Source organism: Typopeltis vanoorti, chromosome 19 (genome assembly GCF_054136105.1).
Source record: "Typopeltis vanoorti isolate ZY-2024b chromosome 19, IOZ_Tvanoo_1.0, whole genome shotgun sequence".
In the NCBI taxonomy this organism is placed as follows: Eukaryota; Metazoa; Arthropoda; class Arachnida; order Uropygi; family Thelyphonidae; genus Typopeltis; species Typopeltis vanoorti.
The window spans coordinates 9,145,692-9,170,323 of NC_143567.1; the positions used below are offsets into that span (position 1 = coordinate 9,145,692).

General features: G+C 35.6%; 1 protein-coding gene across 1 annotated transcript in view; it reads right to left on the reverse strand.

The window, feature by feature from the left end:
* LOC150095842 (protein strawberry notch homolog 1-like) overlaps nucleotides 1-24,632 on the reverse strand; it is a 447,536-nt gene that overhangs the window by 338,327 nt on the left and 84,577 nt on the right. The window contains exon 5 of the mRNA XM_090408811.1: nucleotides 13,747-13,831. Within this exon, the coding sequence (XP_090264937.1) occupies nucleotides 13,747-13,831 (85 nt within the window). The remainder of the gene's footprint in view (nucleotides 1-13,746; nucleotides 13,832-24,632) is intronic.

Genomic DNA, 24,632 nt, shown 5'->3' on the forward strand with positions numbered 1-24,632 from the left:
TTTCCTTTTCATTTATGTTCACTTATTCCAATCGTATCCCATTTAATACTGTCAAGCTCTCCAAGTTTACTAATCTATGTCATCACCAATAACAATATCCAAATTATAAGTAGCTATGTATAAAATTCTTGCTGATCATTTCTTCTATTTAATGACTTATCCATTTTTAAAACTTGTTCAGGTTTATTTCCATCCAAGACAGCAGCACTCATTTGCAGGCTTGGGATGTTTTCTTAATGTCTCTTGCCAAAAACATCTTATCTATGATTTTATTAGTTTGTCCATTATAGCCTAGGACACTACAGCTTTTCTTTCTTCTCTGCATATTCATGGGGATTACACACCCACCCACACATATTATAGCTTACATATGGATATCCATATAAATCTTTATTTGCATTATAAAATTTGCTATACATAAATTGTTTTCTGCACCCAATGATTGTATTATAAATAGGTGTTACCATGCATTTCTTGCAAATGAAAATTTGAAAGAAGATGTTAAGACAAATATATTTAGTTAGACACTGTTTGGTGTCTAACTAAATATATCTGGCTACAATAAAACTGTTTTGTTTGTATGTGTCTGTGGGATAAGAACTGTTTTTCGTCACCTATGGTCATTTCATTCCGTTGTCTCTAATTACACTAATGTTTCCTTTCCTTTAGTGTTATACAGTGATCAGCATTCATTTTGGTAAATTATGGAGACTACAACCCTGTTAGGAATAATTAATTCAATTTCCCAACATTTCAACCTTCATGATAAAATCATTATGTGGAGTATACACATATATAAACAAAGACAAGCTATATTATATTTCACATAGTATGCCAAAGTGACAATGATGTGATTAACTGTTATTCTACTGGCTTGACCTCTAGTGAAAAAAAACAAACTATATCAAAGTTGTATTCTATTTATAACATCAACAGAGAACAAATTCATATAGTTCTAATGCAGAAAACTGGTGGCCTAATCAATAATCTAAAATAACTAGAGCTAAGATCTTCGATTACTACAGTCCTAATTATAACTAACTCTTAGACCAAATGGTTATAAGGGTAGAATATGTATAATTCCAAGAATATGGATTATACATATTCTACCCTTATGTATAATCTTCATTATACATAAGGGTAGACCACTATTATTGTTAAGATGAGGATGGTTGAGAAGAATTTCACAGACTCCGACTCCTTAAATTTACATTCATATAATGTTTTGGTGTGATGTAAACGACAGGTACCTTTCCAGTTAATTCTATGTAGAGTAATTGGGGCATGATCAGGAAGCCAGATTTACCATAGTTATTAAATTTAATGTGCCATTAATGTTCCTTTTTTCTGGATAGAAATTGTGCATCCTGTTTCACCTATATAGGGCAAATTACAGGTGCAATGAATATGGTATGGTGGGCCAGTGGAGGAAGAAGTGGATCGATGGATTGAATAAGTTCTTTAATTTTGTAGGAGGTTTAAAGGTGGCATTAAGGTTGTATTTGTGTAGTATTCTGCTTATTTCATCTGATATCCCTTTAATGTATGAGATGGCTACAGTTTATTGTAATCTAGTTTATTTTTGTTTTTAAGGGGAGAATTTTGCTGTCAGTATTTTTGCTGTAGTCATTTTTCAAGAAGGTATTGCTGATAACATTTAATTTATGTTTAAGTGCTTGTTCACTTCAACATAACTCTAACACTGCCTTTCCTTGGAAACATTTCTGTTGCACTATCTCTAACATCAACCTCAAATCTTCAAAGCCTTGTTTTTTAGTGTGTTAATGACATCTAGTTTTTGTGTTGGGTAGTCTTAAGAGTTTATGTGTATATACTGGCTAGAATGTGAAGGCTTGCAGGTAAACAGTGAAGGAATTCTTATGCGTAAAACATAAGGAAATTTATGAGAAGAAATTAAATTGTTCACATAGATGAAGGTGTACGTTTGCCTGTTTTACTTTGTATTATTATTACTTTGTTTTACTTTGTATTATAACATCATCAATTTTCTGATATGTACTCACAAGGGGTGTTCAGGCTACTATGACAGTATTACATGATTAATTTTACATTATTACTAATCTACCCAATAACAATTTTCCTCCAAATTAGTCATTCCTTGTCAGCAATCCAATATTGTCTTATCTAACATTTCATTTTAAGGCACTTCTGACTGAATCAATCTGCCCAGACCATGGCCTTCTTCTGGGTCTTTTCCTGCCATCTTGGCATCAAACACCCCTGAAATATTTTACAAGTATGCCATCTGAGTCACAATCAGATCCTCTGATGCTATAACCAAATCCAAAACTCTTGATCCTCGTGTTCCCTCAATCACATGCTCCCTAAAACAGTTCTCCCTCAAGAAATTAAAAAACTGAGTTCCCTTATTACTGCATGCTTTCTCCATTGTCCAGTTTATATTACTATAGTTGAAGTCTCCCATAATGATCACTTGCCAAACTAATTGCCTAAACATTTCATGCTCATCACCATCTATACTCTCTGGTTTGCAGCAACATCCCACTATATATCTTGTCTTATAAACATCCATTCTACACCATATGCTCCCAAAGCCATTAGTGTTATTTCCACTGAGATTCTCCACCCTGAGAGTGCACAATTCATCTCTTATCATAAGTAACACTCCACCACCATCTCCCTATCCTGCCAAAATAGGCTATAACCTTTGATTTTGATCCGTTAGAACATCCTCCTCAGTTAACCAAGTTTCACTGATATCAAAAACCTTTGGAGAGGCTGAGTCAATCAATACCACAAACTCATTCTCTTTATTTCTAATGCTCCTAGCATTTGTATACAGAAAAACCAGTGCATTGCCAGTATTCTTATAGCCATTATTACTCCCCTCGCATTTCACCTGGCTCTGTAATATAATGTACACCCTCTCATTTCTCAAGCCACTATTTTCCACATGAGGACATCCCTGCACTCTTGTCCAATAAACAACAGTCTCCTCAAAGACAGTTACCATCCCTCTGCATTCAAATGTAATCCATCTCTTGTATTAACTCTCTTCTATCCTAAAATGTACTCCACGCATCCACATATTACTAACCTCTTTTTCTACACATTCTTGCTATCATCTCATTCATTATTACCACTCTTCCTCCACTCCACATTTTCATACCGGGGGCAGTACATGCACTGCCTTTCCTTGGACACATTTCTGTTGCATTATCTCTAGCATCGACCTCAAATCTTGTGCTACACGATTCACACTACCTCTCAGGTCATTCATTCCGAACATTACAATCATCTCTATATTTTTACTCCTCTTCACTGTCAGTGCCACACTTTCTATTATTCCAACAGGCAAGCATTCCTCTGGACTCTACTCTGTGCACCCCAAATCAGTGAATTTCCATACATGATGCTCTGAACAGATTCATTCATCCGTCTCTTGCTGGCATCCCTGGCTCTTATAGCTTCCAATCTCTCTCTCTCTCTCTTTCTCTCCCACTCTCTCCTCCTCCTCATCTCTCACTCTCTATCCCTTGCTTCACACTCTATTGACTCTGCAATTCACCTCTCTTCCAGTGTCTCTCCCATTTCTCTTACCTTGCTTTCTCCCTTGTTCTCCGATGCTTTGCTTCTACACTCTGACTTCCTGCAACTTCCTCTGTCTCTCCCTTGCTTTCTGATGCTGTTCTCTTACACCAGCTTTCATTCTTCTCACACAGCCGACCTCTCCATCCTCCTAATAACTTCATTCACCCTCTTCAACTCAGTCTCCATTCCTTCAATCTCTGTTCTCAGCAGTTCATTTTTCTCTCCACACATCCTGCTTTCAATTTATATCCACACATACAATCATGGCAATCAGACAAACCATCTCCAGCTGCAATACTGCCCAAAATTAAATCCACATGTACATCTTTATTATTCTCCTTATCCTCCAACACACCACTGATATTCACAAACTGAGTTTCACCCATTTCCTGAGCACTATCTCCGATGCTGCTTAAATCCCAAGATTGAGATACTTATGTCTCGTAGCGTCTCCCTCTGCCTACATTTCATGCACACATACACAGTCCAATTCTCGAGCTGCCACATTTTTAATGAGATGCATCCATACCATATGCATATCATATGCATATCATGCAGTATATATAGCTGAAGTTTTCTATGTTCATTCCTATTTTCATACTTTTGGTCTCTTTCATGCCAAATTTGTTACAGCTTTTATTCAATTTAGTTAGAGAATCCTGCAGACTTGCACTGAATGTGTTTAGGAGTACATCATCATCTGTACACAGCAAAGATTGATATTTCCAGTTCAAATATCAGGTTTAATGCCACTTTCCTTCGTAACATGATTTGTATAGGTGATGAACAAGAGTGGATCCTTGTCTTACACCTCATTTTACATCAAATGATGTTTCTGCATTCCCTTCAATTCCAATTGCTGATTTACAACCTGAACATAAGACTATATATTGCCCCGTATAATGTTCCATTTACCCTGTAACTGTAGTGTTTTGAAAAGCTTTTTCCTGTGTGCACCTTGCCGTATGCCTTTTCCAGATCTGCAAAACTTAGGTTCAGATCTTTGTCATATTCCCATGATTTCCCAACTATTTTGTAGTAGAGTGTAAATCTGATCCTGACAACCTCTATTGGGCTTGAATCCAGCTTGTTCTTCTCCCAGTTTCTTTTCCACAATTTATCTGAGCCTGTTTTCCAGTATGCTTGCATAAGTTTTAGTTGGAACACTTACTAGAGAAATTCTTCTGTAATTCTTGCATTCAGTTTTATTCTTTTATAGATGGGAAATATGAGAGCGCTCTACTCCAATCATCTGGAATTCAACCTTCTGATCAGGTCCTCTGAATTATGCAGTGTGGTAACTGCAGTAATTAACTGCAAAACATTTATACCTCCATACTCGAGCCTTTCTGGTCAAATATCTACTCCAGCTGCCTTTCCATATTTCAGGGCTTGTGATTGCTTCTTTCCATCTCAAGTACTGATATGTACTCATGACCGAACTTCTCTTAAATGTTTCCTACCATCATGCTGTCAGTGCCTCTCTCATTTTTTAATTTTTCAAAGTAATCCAGACATCTAGAACATCCTTATCTTCAGTTTCTATATAGTTTTATTATCCATGATTCCTTTTACATACTCCATTTCTTAAGCTTTTTCAATAGCCTGCAGAATGTTTTGCCACATTCCTAATATTTATCTTCTATATTCTTACTGAAGTTTTTTCCATGACTCTTGTTTAGCTACTTTCATACACAGTTAGCTATCTTACATTTCTTTCTGTATTCTTTAAAGGTATCTGCTAACTTATTTGCTAGAAACTTTTGGTATGCTTTCTTCTTTTCGAGGACTGCTTCTTTAACTTCTTGTGTCCACCATGGTGTTCTTATTTTTCTCCTTTGTTTCAATAATGAAGTACCGTGAGTTGGCATTATCAAAAAAATTTAAAAACAGAGGAAAACTCACATAAAAAACTTTAAACATACAAATTTATTGTTTTAATACTGACCATATTGTAATGCGTACAAATATCTTACATTCTTTGCTACCAGTTTCTCTAGCAAACTGTCTAGCTTTTTCAAGGCGTTGATGGAAAAGCATAAAAAACTAGTAAATGCAAATTGAAAGGAACATAAAAACGTAAACAATCTAGTAGCTAAGGTTACTGTTGGATTCTGAATATATAGAGATTTAAGTAATTATTATTTGCTTCAGAATCCAACATGATCTTCCATCAGAAAGGCTAGACTTGTGATTAATTAATGTAAATCACTTGTTTATAATTTAATATTCATATAACTACCTTTAATTTTATCTAATATTTAATTATTTAATCAATGATATGTGTTAATAGTAATAAGACTCTGTATTAAATATTATTAAACTATTTTATTTATTGTTATGTTAATATTCTAAGAATTTGTATTTGATATTCTAACTGCGTATTAATTGAAATGCAAATATTCTTTATTAATTCCTACTTGTAGAAGTCTAGCGTTATGCAATACCTCAATTTTATTGTTTTGTTTTGTTGTCATGGAGACGTATGTAAGTGAGCAAGCGCGAGTTTGGAACAGTGCATGAGGAGAATGTTGAAAGTTTACTAAAAAGGATTTGAGTTAAAGAGAGCACGAGAACAATTTAGGTGGGAAGAGGAGATATATAAGCGAGGAATGCTGAAATTAAAGAGATAAGGAGAGAGGATTGGCATTTGGTTGTAATCGGAGCATTCAGCATTCGGGGAATGAGAGTGTGATAATAGCGAGTCGGCTCAAGCAGCTAATAAAAGTCCAGTAGTCGAGAAGCAGTTAGCTAATAAGTTGTAGAATAACAATTATAGCTACGGAAGACAGCTGAGTGACAACTGATAGACTGGCGATACTTGAGTTGAGATTTAATTTCAAGGATATACGGAACCTTGAAGCATAGCACAGAGTAACTAGAGAATAAGTAGAGGCTGTAAAGTTGAAATTTAACGATAGCTGTGTTTAGAATTATAGTGCCTAAAGAATTAATTGAATGCCGGAGGAATGGACAACTGTGAATATAAACCTTCAAGTTAAGGAATTATTGTGTGTTACCTTAATTCACGAGTGATCAGTAGTACTTCATGCAAGAACATTTGATTATGTGCATTGTAACCGTTGATTAATTCAGTTATTGTTTAGAAGATTTATTTTAATGATTGCCATTTATGTTTAAAGTGTTTACAGTTATAAAACGTGTTTGCATATAAGTTGATGAAAAAAGAAGATTATCGGTAAGAATATTCCAACCACTAATATTCCTATACAGAAATATGTGTGAGTTTCATCCTAGAATATCCCTATAATAACAGCAACTATTGCGGAGATTAGCTAAAGTGTAAATTTAAAAGTGTTTGCTAGTGAAGAGGTGTTACTACAATCTTATTGTATTTGGAACTTAAGGAACTGTGAAAAGACTGTATTACAGATAACAGATTTATCATTGTCTGAGTTTGTATGATTGTATCATCAGAAAGGCTGGAGTGCTTATAATAACTTATTTAGTGATTTGATCTTACGTGCAAAATTTGTGATTCTAAAATTAAATGTTTGTTTTTGTTAATCAAAAGTTGTATTTTGCCTGAATCTCTTTTACTGCACCATTCATAAAATATTCGAACCAAGGCGGGTGAATTAAGTATGTTAAATATACTTGGCTAGTATATAATAACAACAACAACATATAAAGGAAAGGTAGTTGAGAGTTGGTTTTTCTTCAATTCTTGAACTAATTCAGATATATAGTGGTGCAGTCTTTAAATATAAATTTTCTTTATATTTGAATTAGAAATCAACTTGCAACCTATCAACTAGTTAAGAACATCATAATAACTATATATCGGATCCAAGGTATAGATTGAGAAGAAGTAGGATCCAACATTATACATTTGCGTGACAGAGATTGAAAGGACTTATTGTTCTTATTCATTATCACGCATGAATGTTTGTTGTAAACGCGTAATGTGATTACTGGCTAGCTGTAGTTCAGATGGATTTAGAGAGAGAGGATCAGGTTTGTTCACGAACTGCTCAGAATAGTACCCTGATTTCTATTGAGGTTTCCGCCGGCTATTAACACTATTGTGGCTTCCTTGAATAAACGATGTCTGTAGTCGTCGTCCAAATATGGCATGGAGCTGTTTTGCCACTCTATCGTGTGGTTAGACATACAGAAATGATGTGCTAAGCTGGAAGAAATACTTCTGTTGTGGTTTACATCGGCCAACATGCTCTTCTTGTCTGATCTCCAAACTCCGTGAAATTTGTTCGATGCAGGCAAGACCACAGGAGCAAGGAACGTAATATACTCCTAGATATTTGTAGAATGGCACCTTATCTTTTGGGGATCCTAAAACCTGTCTGATGCTGGTGGTTGGTTTGAAGACCACTCTGATGTTAGAAGGCCTAGCAATGGGAAGCCTGATATCACCATCTTGTGCAGACTTTTCATGGAAAAACTTGAAAAAGAAATTCTCTCCACAATCTCCCCTAGACCATCTATGTGGTGGAGATATGTAGATGATATTTTCATTATATGGCAAGACAGCTTAGAAAACCTAAAATCATTTGTGAATAAAATCAACTCAATACATAACAAGATAAAATTCGCTCTGGAAGTGGAAAACAACAGCCAACTGCATTTTTTTAGGATCCCTAAAACCTATCTGATGTTTATGATTTTATGATCCCTAAAAAGATCAGGTGCCATTCTACATATATCCAGTAGTATATTACATTCCTTGCTCCTGTGGTCTTGCCTACATCGGACAAACTTCGCGGAGTTTGGCGATCAGACAAGAAGAGCATGTTTGCCGATGTAAACCACAACAGAAGTATTTCTTCCGGCTTAGCACATCATTTCTGTATGTTTAACCACACGATAGAGTGGCAAAACAGCTCCATGCCATATTGGGATGAAGACTACAGACATCGTTTATTCAAGGAATCCACAATAGTGTTAATAACCGGCAGAAACCTCAACAAAAATCAGGGTACTATTCTGAACAGTTTGGGGAAAAACCTGATCCTCTCTCTCTAAATCCATCTGAACTACAGTTGGCAAGTAATCACATTACGTGTTTACAACAAACACACATGCATGATAATGAATAAGAACAATAAGTCCTTTCAGTCTCTGTCATGCGAACGTGTAACCTTAGCTACCAGATTGTTTACAATGTTTTTATGTTCCTTTCAATTTGCATTTTCTAGTTTTTTATGCTTTTCCGTCAACGCCTTGAAAAAGCTAGACACCTAGTGAAACTGGTAGGCAAAGAATGCAAGATGTTTGTACACATTACAATATGGTCAGTATTAAAAAAACAAATTTGTATGTTTAATTATCAAACTGGGGTGCTTAAGGGTCAAAGCTGTATAACTGAGAGGAGACCTCCACATAACCTTTAAAGGAATGTGGAGAACCGACCAGGGCTTCTGACCTAATGTCCAATCCTCACTTTCTCGTGGTGCACCCTGTTGGGTATCTACCTGGATACTGAACGCACGAGGATGGGCTGGCAATTTGGGGTTTAGCCAACCAAATTGTATTCGTATTGGTTAAACCAAAATAAAAAATGATGGTACAACATGACAAAATTTCATGCCGGCTGGGGCGTCCCCCAGTTAAACAAAGCCCCTGTTGTTTTCGCAGGAACCAGAGCGAACAGCGAAAAGTCAGCTACTGGAACAAATCTGAAAACAAATCCCAACTCAACATTACCAGAGTTAAAGATCGGTACTATCAACATAAGAAGCCTGAATGGCAAAGAAATGGAGTAAGCTGAGGAATTAGATAAGTACCAGATCGACATAATAGGGGTGACTGAAACAAAAAAAGACAAAAACTGGTGAGATCTTTCTGAGCAATAAATACAAAATGTTATATTCAGGCAATGACAATCAAGGAAAAGGAGTAGCCATAGTATTCAACACAAAATACGAGGCTAATCTTCTTGAATGGCAGTCAGTTTCAAGTAGAGTAATGTGGGCAAATATGAGAATGGGGAACTGGAAAATGAGACTTATTTGTGCCTATGGTCCCACAGAAGGTTCTACTAAGGTAGAAGTGGAGGAATTTTTTGAGGCTTTAGAAAAAGCAACTGACACAATGAAAAAGGAAAAGTTGGTCCTTGTTGGGGATCTAAATAGCAGAGTAGGAAATGATTGTCAGACATACAAAAATATTTTGGGAAAATTTGGAGAAAAGAGCAAAGCTAATAATAATGGCAAATATCTGTTGGATTTCTGCTCAGGACATGGACTGGTTATTACTAACACCATGTTCCAACATAAAAATGTGCACAAATTCACATGGAGAGAAGAGGCAAGGAATAAGAAAAGTCTCATTGACTATGTTATTGTTGTTAGTGATGTTTTCTCCCTGGTGCAGGACACCAGAGTGTACAGAGGATTTGAAATTGGAAGTGATCACTATTTAGTCTTGAGCAGGATAAAATTGAATTTCATATTGAAAAGAATAACATGTAAGAAAGTTTTAAAGCGAATAAAAGTTGAGCAGCTCTCAGATGTGAACTGTAGACTAAAATACACAAAGATTATTGAAGAAAAAATTAAAGAGTTTGAGAACAGGAATCAAACCTTGGAGATTCAGTGGCAAAGTGAAGAAAACCCTGGTTGATTCAGCCAGAGAGGCATGTGGTGAGGTTGTCTGCAAGGACAAAAAAATCAGAACTCCCTGGTGGACAGAGGAAGTTAAAGAGGCAGTGAAGGAAAAGAAGAAAGCTTATCAAAAGTTCCTATCAAATAAGTCAGCATGTGCTCTTAGAGAATACAGAGACAAATGCAAGAATGTTAAACACTGTGTAAAATCCTATGAAGTCCTCCCATGACTTTTGTTTAGCAAGAATGCTAAACAAAAGTCATGGGAGGACTTCATAGGATCTAGGTAGTGACCCTTCATAGGGAAGGGTCACTACCCAGACCAGGTTTGACCTCTACTGAGGTCTCATCAGTGGGAGCCAGACCCAGAAAGGATACCAAGGTTGAAGTAATGCAGAAGTCCCATGTTTCATATGCAGTAGTACCTTAGAAGTCTGCAGCATAAGATCTGACAATGTTGGAATCCTGATATAAGATTAATTTGGAAGTCAATTGCTATTAGGAAGCTGGTAATTATGTGAAATTAATCATGTAGAATTATTATTATACTTTCCTACATTTGATTATATCAAATCAAATGTGGAATCGAGAGTTTGAACAGCTCTTCCAACAGGAGTATGTATGCAGTGACAAAACATTCCTTGATTAAATAGAGAGCTTAACATTTGTTGGTATTACATACAATCCGATCATACACTGTCTGTTTCCTATACTAAAGACAAGTGACATTTTTGGAGTAGTAGATAAAGATAGAATTACAAATTAAAAAACAAAAACTCAGATAAGCTGTTAAAATAGTAGCAATCAAAATAGGACATAAACAATGCATCATTTGTATCTTAGAACTGTTTAGGGATGGCCATTAGAAGTTATATTCAAGTATGTTGAAGGATCTGATGATGAAACCCTGATTTCAGTTAAGGAAGTCATGTGAGCAAATGACAGCAGTAGATTCCAAGAGAAAAGAGAAGCAGAAGTTCTGAAATTAGAAAGAAGAAATATCTCGTCTTGCATATCATTCATCTACCACAAATCATGTTATTGATTTGTATACAGCCACCAAGTCCCATCTATATGAAAACTTCCTTTCATTCCAATTCAAAGAATTTACTGCTATCATTCACTCACAGAAATAAGGGCTACATCTTAAATGATGTCTGAAAGTCATTCATCAGATCTTTCAGCGTTCATCAATATAATTTTACCAACAATCATCTCTAAACAATCCTAAAAGATACATGATGCACAGTATGCATTACTGGTGTTAATATTAAAGTCTTCACATTCTCACACCCTCTTTTAGGTTTTGCCATTTCTGTTAATAATTAAAGCATGAGATTGCGATACTTTAACAAGTATGTGAGCTTGTTCAGCTATACGCATGTCAATCCCCTACCTATGTTCAATGTATATTTAAGGACAGTAGTGGAGTAAAATAACAATATATTTAATTTTTGTTTTTGAAGGTTAGAATGTACAAGATCCAGGATAGTGTGTTGACTTCAGGATCAATATGCAGTGTTCAAAATAATGAACTTAATTATATAAAAATTCACAATATTTACTTCAAACATATATTAACTACAAGAAATAATTAAATGACTGTTTTTAACATAATTAAGCTCAATTTTTTTTTTCATGTTCTATTTAATATTTAGAGACAAAACAAGATATTTGTACAAACACATGTTGAAAATAGCACTGAGTTAAACATACGTAATCTTGCTTAGCCATACAGAAGCTTCTTTTAATACATCTATTTTCCAATTATCTGAAATAGGCTTGAAGAAAAAGTCTCACAACCAAACAGGAATATATTACTTGAGCAGTTCCAAAATGCAATTCCAATTCTAGAACTTTCACCACAATTCTAAATTATTTTTAGAAATATATATCACTTGCCTTAATTCAGCATAAATTGGCTATACAGTTCCTTATCATACAAGTAAACATATAAACATATTCAGTGGTCAAAAATAACATTATCATGAACAGTTCCTTATCCTTGGAATGTAATTCTGAATGCATATAAAATTTCTCAGACATTATTTGAACTTAACTCCACAGATTATATAAACTTCTCTGGCTCTACTCTCCTGCTTGTCTCTTCTTTACTTTCCTGCCTTCCTGCAACCAGGTGACAACTCCTCTGTTTGCCTAATCTTTTCTTTCTTTATTTCTTGCCTTTTCCTTCTCAAACGACAGCTCTTATACAAAAAAAATAACCAATGCACATGTCCTTCCTCAAGATCCACGGTGAAACTACACATCACACATAGCTGCCACTATCACATGCTTACAAACACAACAGCAAACAACAATTTATTTTATACATTCAACATTTCTACATTATTTCTTAAGAATGATAATGTTCAATACATAAGTTTGCTTACTTATAACCACAAGTAAATTATTTTATATCGCTACCATTTAACCACATGGCAGTTCCAATAATACTAAGCATATAATTATAACACTGAATAACAAAACATATTTTTCATACAATAAAATTCTCAAACATATAACTTGTAAAAAACGAACATAATAAACAAACATTTATGCGAGATTTTTACATTGGTGCCTCATTTTAATTACTAGTCTATCAGTTAATCCAAGTTTTATTTTTTAATTTATAATCCTTTCTCTATCTACCATACTAAAAAAACTACTTTGTGTGTGAAACTAAATGGGGTATAATCTGATTGTATATAATAAACAATTAATAGACTAAAATGAAAACTTTACTTCTTTGTCTCTCATAAGCTCACCCATTTGTAGATGCACAAGTGAACTATGATAAATGCAGGCCTGCAAACAGAGTTATCCAATAAATGGATTGATAGCTTAAAGAATATGTTAATAAAAATAAGAAACAATGACATCTCAAACTGGACATATGATATAACTAATTAGAACACAAGTTATTAAACAACCTAATAAATATACAGAATATAAAAGTGATAAAAAGAACTTGAATGCATAACCGGATGACAGTGACCTGGATGTAGCTACTTACTATTTTGTTAGCCTACAAACTTTCATCTGCTCTTAGTTCTTGTAAATTACTGTCCTCATGCATTTTTGTTCTCTTTTGGATGGAGCGGTAGAGAAACATTTCATTATCAGCAGTCTTAAAGCAATAAAACTAATCTCATCTAACTAGATGAGATTAGTTTTATTGTTAGACTATGGGTCCCACCTAAGGTTTTGTTATAAAATTACTCTTATTACACCAAAAACAATTCTAATTAGCCAAAGATATCTTCAATCCTCAAAAAGTGGAAGGGAAAAGAGAAAGGTGAATTTCTCCCATAATTATGCTTAATGATACTAGTAAGAATGATATGTTAGGATGATGGAAGAAGCTAGAAAGTGAGTACTAATTCATTCATAAGGAAAGTGACAAACTGATGCACTATTACTCTGAATCTTGTACACAAATCAGTTTCTTGAATATGTTATTATGGTAATTTAATCTTCAGAGAGGAAGATTGTTCTTTAAGAATTTTAATTTCAAAGTTTTTACTGGGTATTCAGTAAAAACAGTATTAACAGAAAATTACTTCTTTAATAAAATAATTATATTTACCACACAGCACGCTTCCTTCCTAAAAGATAATTTTCATAAATGACTCCAGCTAATGTTCTTCCTTTACCAACACCAGCTCCATCACCTGTTATTAAAGAAAATAATAAATATCAAAAATTAAAAACAAATATTTTATTTATTTTTAAAAATTAAAAACAAATACTTTACTGCATTTTGCAAATTGTAAAGAAAAGAATGGTAGATAGTTTGATTACAAATAAAAATTATTTTCAAATATGATTACAAGTAATCAAAATAAATAGTCAACAGACATTCAAGACTAAATAATTGGATAATATGAAAGTTTTTATTGTTTTTTCAGAAATGGGTTATAGAAAATCTCTGCTTTGCAATGAACAGCATGCATTTACTAAGGGAAGGTCATGTTTTAGCAACTTGCTCATATTCTATAGTAATGTTACCACTGAGTTAGACAAGGGGATTGGATATACCATGATACTTTTGGATTTTGCTAAGACTTAACAGAATACAGCATGGAATACTTTTGCATAAATTGGAGAATTTGGGATTGAATTATAAACTATTGGCATGGATAAGAGATATGGCTGACTGACATATCAAAATGTCGTGTATAAGTGGTGTGAATCTGCAAGATTCAAGGTAACCAGTGATGTGCCTCAAAGATCAGTCCTTGGTTCATTGTTATTCAATCTGTACATTAATGATATGTGGATTTGACATGTGGCATACAGCAGAATAAATGGTTAAATAAAATTGTAGAATGGTCTCTAATAAGTGATTGAAATTTCATATGGAATGAGTAATATTTTCAGAGCAGATAATGAAACTTCCAAGAAGTTTCAAAAATCAGTCTAGCATGGTGAGTAAGAGTATATTTTTGTGTTTTGACCATTTCGAGCAGGCATTCCTCCTTTAGAAAAAGAAATTATGAAGAGTGAGTGAATAAGATAGATGTGTTCCGTAATAGGTGGTACTGAAGATTGCGTTTATTTTGATTGGTATAAATTTAGGGCCATATTTTATTTGTTTTAATTGCTAATTAAGGAGTAGGGTGTAGATATTATTAGAGCCTTAGGATTAGTTGTGATTGCCAGGGTTTCTGGTATATGTAGCTTTATTATATTTGGAAACCAAGTAAGAATGAGTTTTCAATTCTTGGAACATGTTTATGCTGTATTGTGTGTGTGACATAGTTTCACTTGGCACATTTTCTGATTTGTATTCCTTTGGAGTGTTTTCCATTGTAGCGACTTTATTTAAGCAGTCGGAGATTGGGATATTTCAATCTCTCAAGTGTTCATCTAATCAGGACTGTAGGGAATCTAATAGTTCGTTCAGTGTTTACAGAATCACAGCCAGGTTGACACTGCAAGCTCTAGACCACTTTGTGGGAATTTAGTATGTTATTTTTTGGTTGCTTAGTTGAGATTCTGAAGATACTTGCTAATTTATAGTTGGCTGTAAACATGAGTTTGTAGTAATTGTATGTTTGAAGATGTGATAATCAGAATGGGAAACTGAAAAAAATGACAATTTCGTTTTGATTGTAGTTTTATCATGTTTTCCAATTCAGGTTTTTTTTTTGTTTTTTTTTAATGATTTCAGTTTATACATAGGTTTTCATTTCAGTTTTTTTGATTTCTATAATTTGTCTTTTTATGTATATATTATTTAATATCTATTATGAATTGCTTCAATATTCTCATTAGCATACAGCATCAATTAATCTTTTTAAAATGACTATTTTTCTTTACCTGTTCGTTATGACGGGTAACTTCAATTTTTCTTTGTTTTCCAAACATCTTGAAATTTAAAAATGATTGAACATGTGAGTGGGAGCAGTCATGTTTTTGCATTGCTGCTATTAAATGGTTAAGGTCAGAATATCCATGCTTATTCCAAATGGCCTTCTCTCTGGAGAATAAACAAGGCCAACAAAAAAAAGTCTTGACTGCACTTCACATCCAGTTAACCATTCTACTATACTGTATTGTACGTGTGTAGAGGCTTAAGTGCTGTGAGGACATCATGTTGCAGGCTTAATGGATTTTTTACAACACTCAAAAAGAATTAAAATAGACTTTAATACTTCCTGTATTTCGTCCTAGTCACTAGGACATCTACGGGGATTACAAAAAAATTAATGTAACATATGCACAAATAAACAATACTAAGCCCAACCACGTGGGTGACACTAAAGTCCTATCTAGGTAGAGCGCCCTCTAAGGGCAGTAGTAGGTGGCCTGGAATGTAAGGTGGGAACTCTGGTGATGAGTGTTTCCCAAATCTTCGGAAGCTTAATGCACCCATATTTATTGAGATTTGGTTGGTTTTTGAGAGCTGCTGCTGCTTCTAAGAAAAGTCTCTTTCTTGAATTTGCTGTGGTGGAGCATGGTGGTTTTCTTCCATGATACTCTGTGGGTGGTGTCCAAAACATGGTCAGCCAAGCCTGAATGGCCATAGTTGTGTTTGAAGATGTAAGACTTGTGTTCCTCTAGACGGATGGATGCTGATCTGCCTGTCTGTCCAAAGTACGCCAGCTTACAGGAACAGGGTACTTTGTAAACTCCAGGCAGAGAGAGAGGAGGGAGCTGATCTTTCGTAGAACGGATAAGGGTAGCCAGTTTGCGGTGGGGCTTATATGCTGTGTGTAGATTGTATTGTTTTAGTATCTTGGCTATTTTTTCAGATGTGCCACGGATGTAGGGTATGGTGATGGCATTTTTAAAATCTTGTTGACGAGAAGGAAGGGGAATACTTTTTTCTTTACGTAGTTTCAGGAGAGCCGTGCGTTGGGCATATGATAAATTACTTTTTGGCAGAGAAGAATGCGCGAGGATGTTGGCTACGTCAAGTCTGATGTTGTTAGCTATCTCCGACGGTAAGCGACCGATTCCACGTTCGATGTTCACCATTACGTCAAGCACCGGCACTTCCTTTGGAGCGATGGCAAAATTATGGCCGAGGCAAAGGGCGCTGACGGCATCGTCGTTGAGCCTTTTGGAAGAGAGGTTTATTACTGTCTGGAGAGGTTGAATTTGTGGTTGTGGTTTGTTTTTCACAAGGTTGCTAAATTTCTTGATGTGTTTATTTATTTATTTTTTTTTTTTGGAATTCTTTCTGTGCGGAAGTTTCCGAAATGCCAGAAAGAATCGACCAAAGTTCAGGGTTAAGAACGGTGGAGAGCTCTGAATGTAAGGAGCCAATGGCGGCGTTCGTCACTGCGAGTGTAGCATGTGTAGAGGCGATTTGCTCGCGGAGTAAACAAACCCAATTCCCCACTCAGGCCTATAGTAGATGCTACCAATGCACCTTGCTATAGACTATCTAAACAGCTGGCCAACTCTCTGATCCCCCCCCCTCACCGGAAGGTCCCCTTCCTATATAAAAAACTCGACCCACTTTAAAGCCCTCACAGAAAATTTAACCTTGAAGAAGACAGACATATTGGTAAGCTTTGATATCTCCTCTTTGTTTACCAATATTCCCTTAATTGACACCTTATCTCTCTTAGAAAAGGTTTTTCCCTCTGACATCTTAGATCTCTTTTCCTTTGCCATTAACTCTGGATATTTCTCGTGGAACAACAAAATCTACAAGCAGATAGAGGGAACTGCCATGGGTTCCCCCCTCTCACCCCCCCTTGCCAATTTCTATATGGAAGATTTTGAAAAACGAGCCATAGACTCAGCCCCACTCAAACCTTCTATCTGGCTAAGATATGTAGATGATGTGTTCTCTATTTGGCCTCATGGCCCAGACACGTCAGACTCCTTCCTCAGTCATCTCAATAGTCTACATCCAAGAATCCAGTTCACTATGGAAAAGGAAAAGAACAATTGTTTACCCTTCCTAGACACCTTAGTCACACGCCTGCCTAATGATACACTTACCTTCACCGTATACAGAAAACCCACACACACAGGCAGATACATTCACAAACTCTCCCACCACCACCCCTCTCAGCAATATGGCATTATTAAAACTCTTACCAAGAGAGCCCACAATCTTTGTTCCAGTGGAACCGCCCTCACTACTGAGCTTAACCACATACACAGCACTTTCCTCTCCAATGGCTACAGCGATCACAGTATCAAAAAAATAATCAACTCCTCCCCCATTCCCCTTCCTTCTCGTCAACAAGATTTTAAAAATGCCATCACCATACCCTACATCCGTGGCACATCTGAAAAAATAGCCAAGATACTAAAACAATACAATCTACACACAGCATATAAGCCCCACCGCAAACTGGCTACCCTTATCTGTTCTACGAAAGATCAGCTCCCTCCTCTCTCTCTGCCTGGAGTTTACAAAGTACCCTGTTCCTGTAAGCTGGCGTACTTTGGACAGACAGGCAGATCAGCATCCATCCGTCTAGAGGAACACAAGTCTTACATCTTCAAACACAACTATGGCCATTCAGGCTTGGCTGACCATGTTTTGGACACCACCCACAGAGTATCATGGAAGAAAACCACCATGCTCCACCACAGCAAATTCAAGAAAGAGAGACTTTTCTTAGAAGCAGCAGCAGCTCTCAAAAACCAACCAAATCTCAATAAATATGGGTGCATTAAGCTTCTGAAGATTTGGGAAACACTCATCACCAGAGTTCCCACCTTACATTCCAGGCCACCTACTACTGCCCTTAGAGGGCGCTCTACCTAGATAGGACTTTAGTGTCACCCACGTGGTTGGGCTTAGTATTGTTTGTTATTTGTGCATATGTTACATTAATTTTTTTGTAATCCCCGTAGATGTCCTAGTGACTAGGACGAAATACAGGAAGTATTAAAGTCTATTTTAATTCTTTTTGAGTGTTGTAAAAAATCCATTAAGCCTCCAACATGATGTCCTCACAGCACTTAAGCCTCTACACACGTACAATACAGTATAGTAGAATGGTTAACTGGATGTGAAGTGCAGTCAAGACTTTTTTGTTGGCCTTGTTTATTCTCCAGAGAGAAGGCCATTTGGAATAAGCATGGATATGCTGACCTTAACCATTTAATAGCAGCAATGCAAAAACATGACTGCTCCCACTCACATGTTCAATCATTTTTAAATTTCAAGATGTTTGGAAAACAAAGAAAAATTGAAGTTACCCGTCATAACGAACAGGTAAAGAAAAATAGAGTCATTTTAAAAAGATTAATTGATGCTGTATGCTAATGAGAATATTGAAGCAATTCATAATAGATATTAAATAATATATACATAAAAAGACAAATTATAGAAATCAAAAAAACTGAAATGAAAACCTATGTATAAACTGAAATCATTAAAAAAAAAAAAAAAAAAAACCTGAATTGGAAAACATGATAAAACTACAATCAAAACGAAATTGTCATTTTTTTCAGTTTCCCATTCTGATTATCACATCTTCAAACATACAATTACTACAAACTCATGTTTACAGCCAACTATAAATTAGCAAGTATCTTCAGAATCTCAACTAAGCAACCAAAAAATAACATACTAAATTCCCACAAAGTGGTCTAGAGCTTGCAGTGTCAACCTGGCTGTGATTCTGTAAACACTGAACGAACTATTAGATTCCCTACAGTCCTGATTAGATGAACACTTGAGAGATTGAAATATCCCAATCTCAGACTGCTTAAATAAAGTCGCTACAATGGAAAACACTCCAAAGGAATACAAATCAGAAAATGTGCCAAGTGAAACTATGTCACACACACAATACAGCATAAACATGTTCCAAGAATTGAAAACTCATTCTTACTTGGTTTCCAAATATAATAAAGCTACATATACCAGAAACCCTGGCAATCACAACTAATCCTAAGGCTCTAATAATATCTACACCCTACTCCTTAATTAGCAATTAAAACAAATAAAATATGGCCCTAAATTTATACCAATCAAAATAAACGCAATCTTCAGTACCACCTATTACGGAACACATCTATCTTATTCACTCACTCTTCATAATTTCTTTTTCTAAAGGAGGAATGCCTGCTCGAAATGGTCAAAACACAAAAATATACTCTTACTCACCATGCTAGACTGATTTTTGAAACTTCTTGGAAGTTTCATTATCTGCTCTGAAAATATTACTCATTCCATATGAAATTTCAATCACTTATTAGAGACCATTCTACAATTTTATTTAACCATTTATTCTGCTGTATGCCACATGTCAAATCCACATATCATTATTGTACAGATTGAATAACAATGAACCAAGGACTGATCTTTGAGGCACATCACTGGTTACCTTGAATCTTGCAGATTCACACCACTTATACACAACATTTTGATATATCAGTCAGCCATATCTCTTATCCATGCCAATAGTTTATAATTCAATCCCAAATTCTCCAATTTATGCAAAAGTATTCCATGCTGTATTCTGTTAAGTCTTAGCAAAATCCAAAAGTATCATGGTATATCCAATCCCCTTGTCTAACTCAGTGGTAACATTACTATAGAATATGAGCAAGTTGCTAAAACATGACCTTCCCTTAGTAAATGCATGCTGTTCATTGCAAAGCAGAGATTTTCTATAACCCATTTCTGAATGAGAGACCTGACCAACCTTTCCAAAATCTTTACACCACCACTCCTGAGATACTGATTGGTCAATAGATGGATACACCAGTCTTTGCACCACTCTTGTGCAATGAAATTACCATACATTCTTTCCACTCCTGTGAAATCTTCCCTGTTCTGAGAATCGAATTATATAGCCTGGTCAAGGGAATAGCCAGTTCAGCTGAACACTCTTTTAGCATCCGTGCTGATATCGAGAAGTATATTACAGTCTCCATCAAAAATCAGTGATATTGTGAATGAGCAACACAGGAGATATAAGATTAATCTTAGAAGGCAATTTTACATTGGCACATGGAAAAGATAGGATGGTAAGCTAGTTATTTACTCAAGTGGTGACTCAAAACATCATGGATAGCTGTGATACTGAACACAGCTCAGGGAAGAAGCCTTCTTGTTATAACCCCATTGATGATAGGAAAATTTGATGCTATAACCCACTCATCAATGGCATGTTTTATGAAAGAGTCACCATACCAAATAATATCCTTCTTTTTATAATCAACTTTACTTACCAGATTTTTGTTATTACACCGTAACTTACCTGATTCCATGCTTTGTTTTCCATTTTGTTGCTGAACTTTTTTTTTTATTTTCCCCATGTTCCTCTAAATGCTGCTCAACTTTCTGTAGTTCTCTTGTCGTCTATCTAATAATCTGCTTTAGCCTAGTAATCTCGGAGGCTAAATTATTTTCAATATCCTCTTTAGTGGAGAATAGCCTCTTGTTCATTACTTCGCTATTCTTGTTAGCATTTCATTTCTTCCGCATTTTTGGTGCCATTTTACACCTGTAATTAATATTAAAATATTACAATAAAAATGTTGTAAAAACACTAAATACTCTAAAAACAGGGAAATCTACTCTAATATACAGTCATACCCCAAAATTATGTGGTAGGCGGGACCAACAAAAAGCACGTAAGTCAAATTCGCGTAACTTGGGGTATAATTTTGCATGTAATTTATATATACAAACATACAAAATATTAGTTAATTGGGACCAAAGGTTTACAAAAACACCTATATTTTTTAAGAAATATAATCATAATTGTAGTTTTTCGTACATAAAAAAAAAGAAAGTTATTTCGATGTCGATGGTTTCATAAAATCTAATAGATTCGTCTTACGGCATTATGTGTTTTTCATGTCACACAAAATTTCTTCATAGCAAGCTAATGATTTTTTTTATTCTTTGCCTTGTCACTATAATTTGTTCCTCGTTAGAATCTATGTCCTCCAAAATCTGTAAATCTTTCTTTTACAATTGTGCTTACTGTGGATTCCTGTAGAACATGTAGAACTTCTTTGCTAGCTCAAAAATTTTCATTCCGTCTTCAAAATGTTTAGTTTTGCTTCCAAAGTAGATGTTTTTCTTTTCTTCCTAGCTGTAGAAGAATCAGACTTGCTTCTTTTGGACGACATTATTATTTTTTATGTGATAAAATTTTTATCAAGAACATAACATTAAACAATCACAAGGTTTGTAGACTATAAAAATAGTGTATGAATGGAGACCACGCAAAACACATCAGTGCTTGTTCACAGCATGTGCGACACTGGTGAATGTGGATGGCACCGGAAAGAAGTGGTGAGGCGTGAAGCGGGACGGGAATACATACATATAAGAAACCACGTAACTCTGGATTCGCATAAGTCGGGGGTATGACTGTACTGTAAAACTCTAATTTTCTATTTGAAAAAAAAAAAAAAAAAAAAAAAAAACACCAATTTTACAAGATTGCTAAATTACACCAACCATTCATAATCTGATATGATACTCTATGAGGGACATGTAAAATTTAGTCTATATTCCGGCCTATTATATTATTTATGTTGTCGGCTGCACCTTTGCAATATCTTGTTTGTTCTCTATTCTTACTACTAGTTTCTTTATTTTTTGCTAGTTCACTCACTCGTACAAAGTTTAATCTACCTTCCACACTTCCTTCCAAACTCTGGCATGACCTAGCCGAATAGTCATATCCTCAATAGTCGACTGCCAATATTCGATGTTTTCTTGTCGACACCTTTTATCCCTCCTTCTTCGCAACCCTGCATGAAGGGTTGAGATTCCCCAAAGAATTCGGTGTGACTCCTTGATCTATTACTAAAGCTGACTATTTCTTTTTTATCTTAAGTGCTCCCCAAAAATCCGTTTTGTCCAATAGCAGAACCTTGTCTGATCAGTGCCGATCCTTTTAACATTGATCTTGAAAGTGGTCACATACAGATCTCGTAAACAAAAGTTTCTTATTCACTTCGAGCAACAATATAAAGTTTCCGGTGGCAAAGCATTACCCTTGTTTTTACCATTTTTGGACATTCCTCGTTTACAAAGTTTACAAGTTAATTCCCAATGGATTATTTATATAGGCTTTTAGCATTCTTTGTACAGAGACATACAAGGTTATTTTTATAACACAATCTTTTGAGATGTGACCTCTGTAAAATTGGATGTAAAGCCCTTGTAAAATTCTAAGCTACATCGAATTTTACAAAGGCCCACCACTTCATGAAAAAATTTTAAGCCACGAACGTGGATGAAAATTTTTTCTTTATGCTGTTTCTCTGTCATGTTTCGTGCATTCTCTGGGTCAGACAGTACTCATGGTTATCATCCATTTTTGAGCTGTGAACGCAGTCAGTTTGATCCGTGGGCTCTCTCTGGTGCGATGGATGTTGTGACTCATGATGGTCATTATTCCTTGAGCGTTTATTCCCTTTTCGATACCTTGCCCTCCTTCTGTTTCTTCCAAAATTAGGGCGGCCATTTGTATTAATTCCTTTCACCTCTTGAATTCTCCGTAGTTTAGCTAGGGTATGTAATTGCCTATAGCCTGGACGGGTAGGAGGTCTGTTGTTGCTCCCTTCTCCTTTCTCTATAAGGATGATTGCCACTATGCCTTTATCATTACTTCCTGTGAGCTCTATATCTTCCTCTCGACTTACTGCCACCTTCACACTTGAGATGTGAAAGGTTTTTTCCACGTTATCTTGTTGGATGTTTCTAATCACTGAGGGATCACTTTCTTCCCCTCGCTAACCTTCCCACTCACCTCAGCTTGTTTATTATCTCTATCGTTGTAGTTGTTCTTCCTGTTAATCTCACTGACTGTGTGTTCAAAATATTCTAGCATCTACCTTACGAGTAGCCTGCTTTACTCCCATCAGGGAAATTTCCTGGGTGCTGAAATTACATGAGAAACTATGACTCTTTAAAAAGTCAGTTCCCAGTATTAGTTGAGCCCTAAGTCGAGAGGTCTCTGAGAGAATGAGTAGCTCAGGTAAGACATTCAAACTGAAACCCAGCAATCGCATGTTTACTTTTAATTTCCTTGGCACATAAATAGTGGGATTTGCAATTCCACTTAGCTTAATAGGTTTCTTCAGCTAACACAGTTAGATACTCTGGATCTCAATCTTTTGAACAATGATCCAGTATCTAACAAGACATCACACTGTATTTCCTTTATTCTACCTTGAATGACAGTCATGGGTTTAGTGTGTTGTTCCTTAAATTCTCTTCTTAATTTCCTTGATCTGCTTGTGGGATGGTGGCGAGTAAACAGCATATTTGATTTAAAGTGCATGTTTCTATTAAAGTTCCTCTTATTCCAAAACAGTATCTGGCTATGTGCCCAAACTTGTTGCAGTTATAACATTGGGGAGTGTTTCCTTTCTGCTTTCCCCCTTGTTGCCTATCGTTCATGACTCGAGGTCTCCATGTATGGTTTTGCTCTGATTTCCTTCAGTTGGTTGAAAACAGAGTCAAGTTTATCCATCAGGGGTTGGTGTAACCTCTCGTCTGATTTCAGAGCATATCTCTTCCATGTCGAAAGAGTCTGCAACACTTGAGGTGGTCACTCTGTCACTTTCAACCTTGTTTACTGTGATTGCTTTACTATTGGCTTCATTTCTCTCTCTTTCTCTTTTGCCCTGCCCTTTGAATTCCCTGGATTTTTTTCTCGCTTTGTATCTTTCTTTGAATCTGATACTTATGTCATGGTGTGTATCTGGTTGGCACTAGATGTGGAATGAAGGTCACCTGGCCTTTCCTCTTTTTCTTTCAATGCCAGGTAGCATTCTTCCAAACTATTTATTTTCTTTTTTTGTATGCTGTTTCTCTGAATTCCTCTTTCACTCCTAACCTGAATTGGTTAAATACTGCCCAATCAAGATGGCTCCTTTCCTCACTCGAAACGCTCAAGCTATTTGCTAAAGTAATAACTAAAATAAAATATCACAGAATATTATAGTATTCTGTGATAGGTTCCTTTCTCTCCTGTTTGCACTTTTGTAGCTTCCACAGGTTCAGACCTACACTTC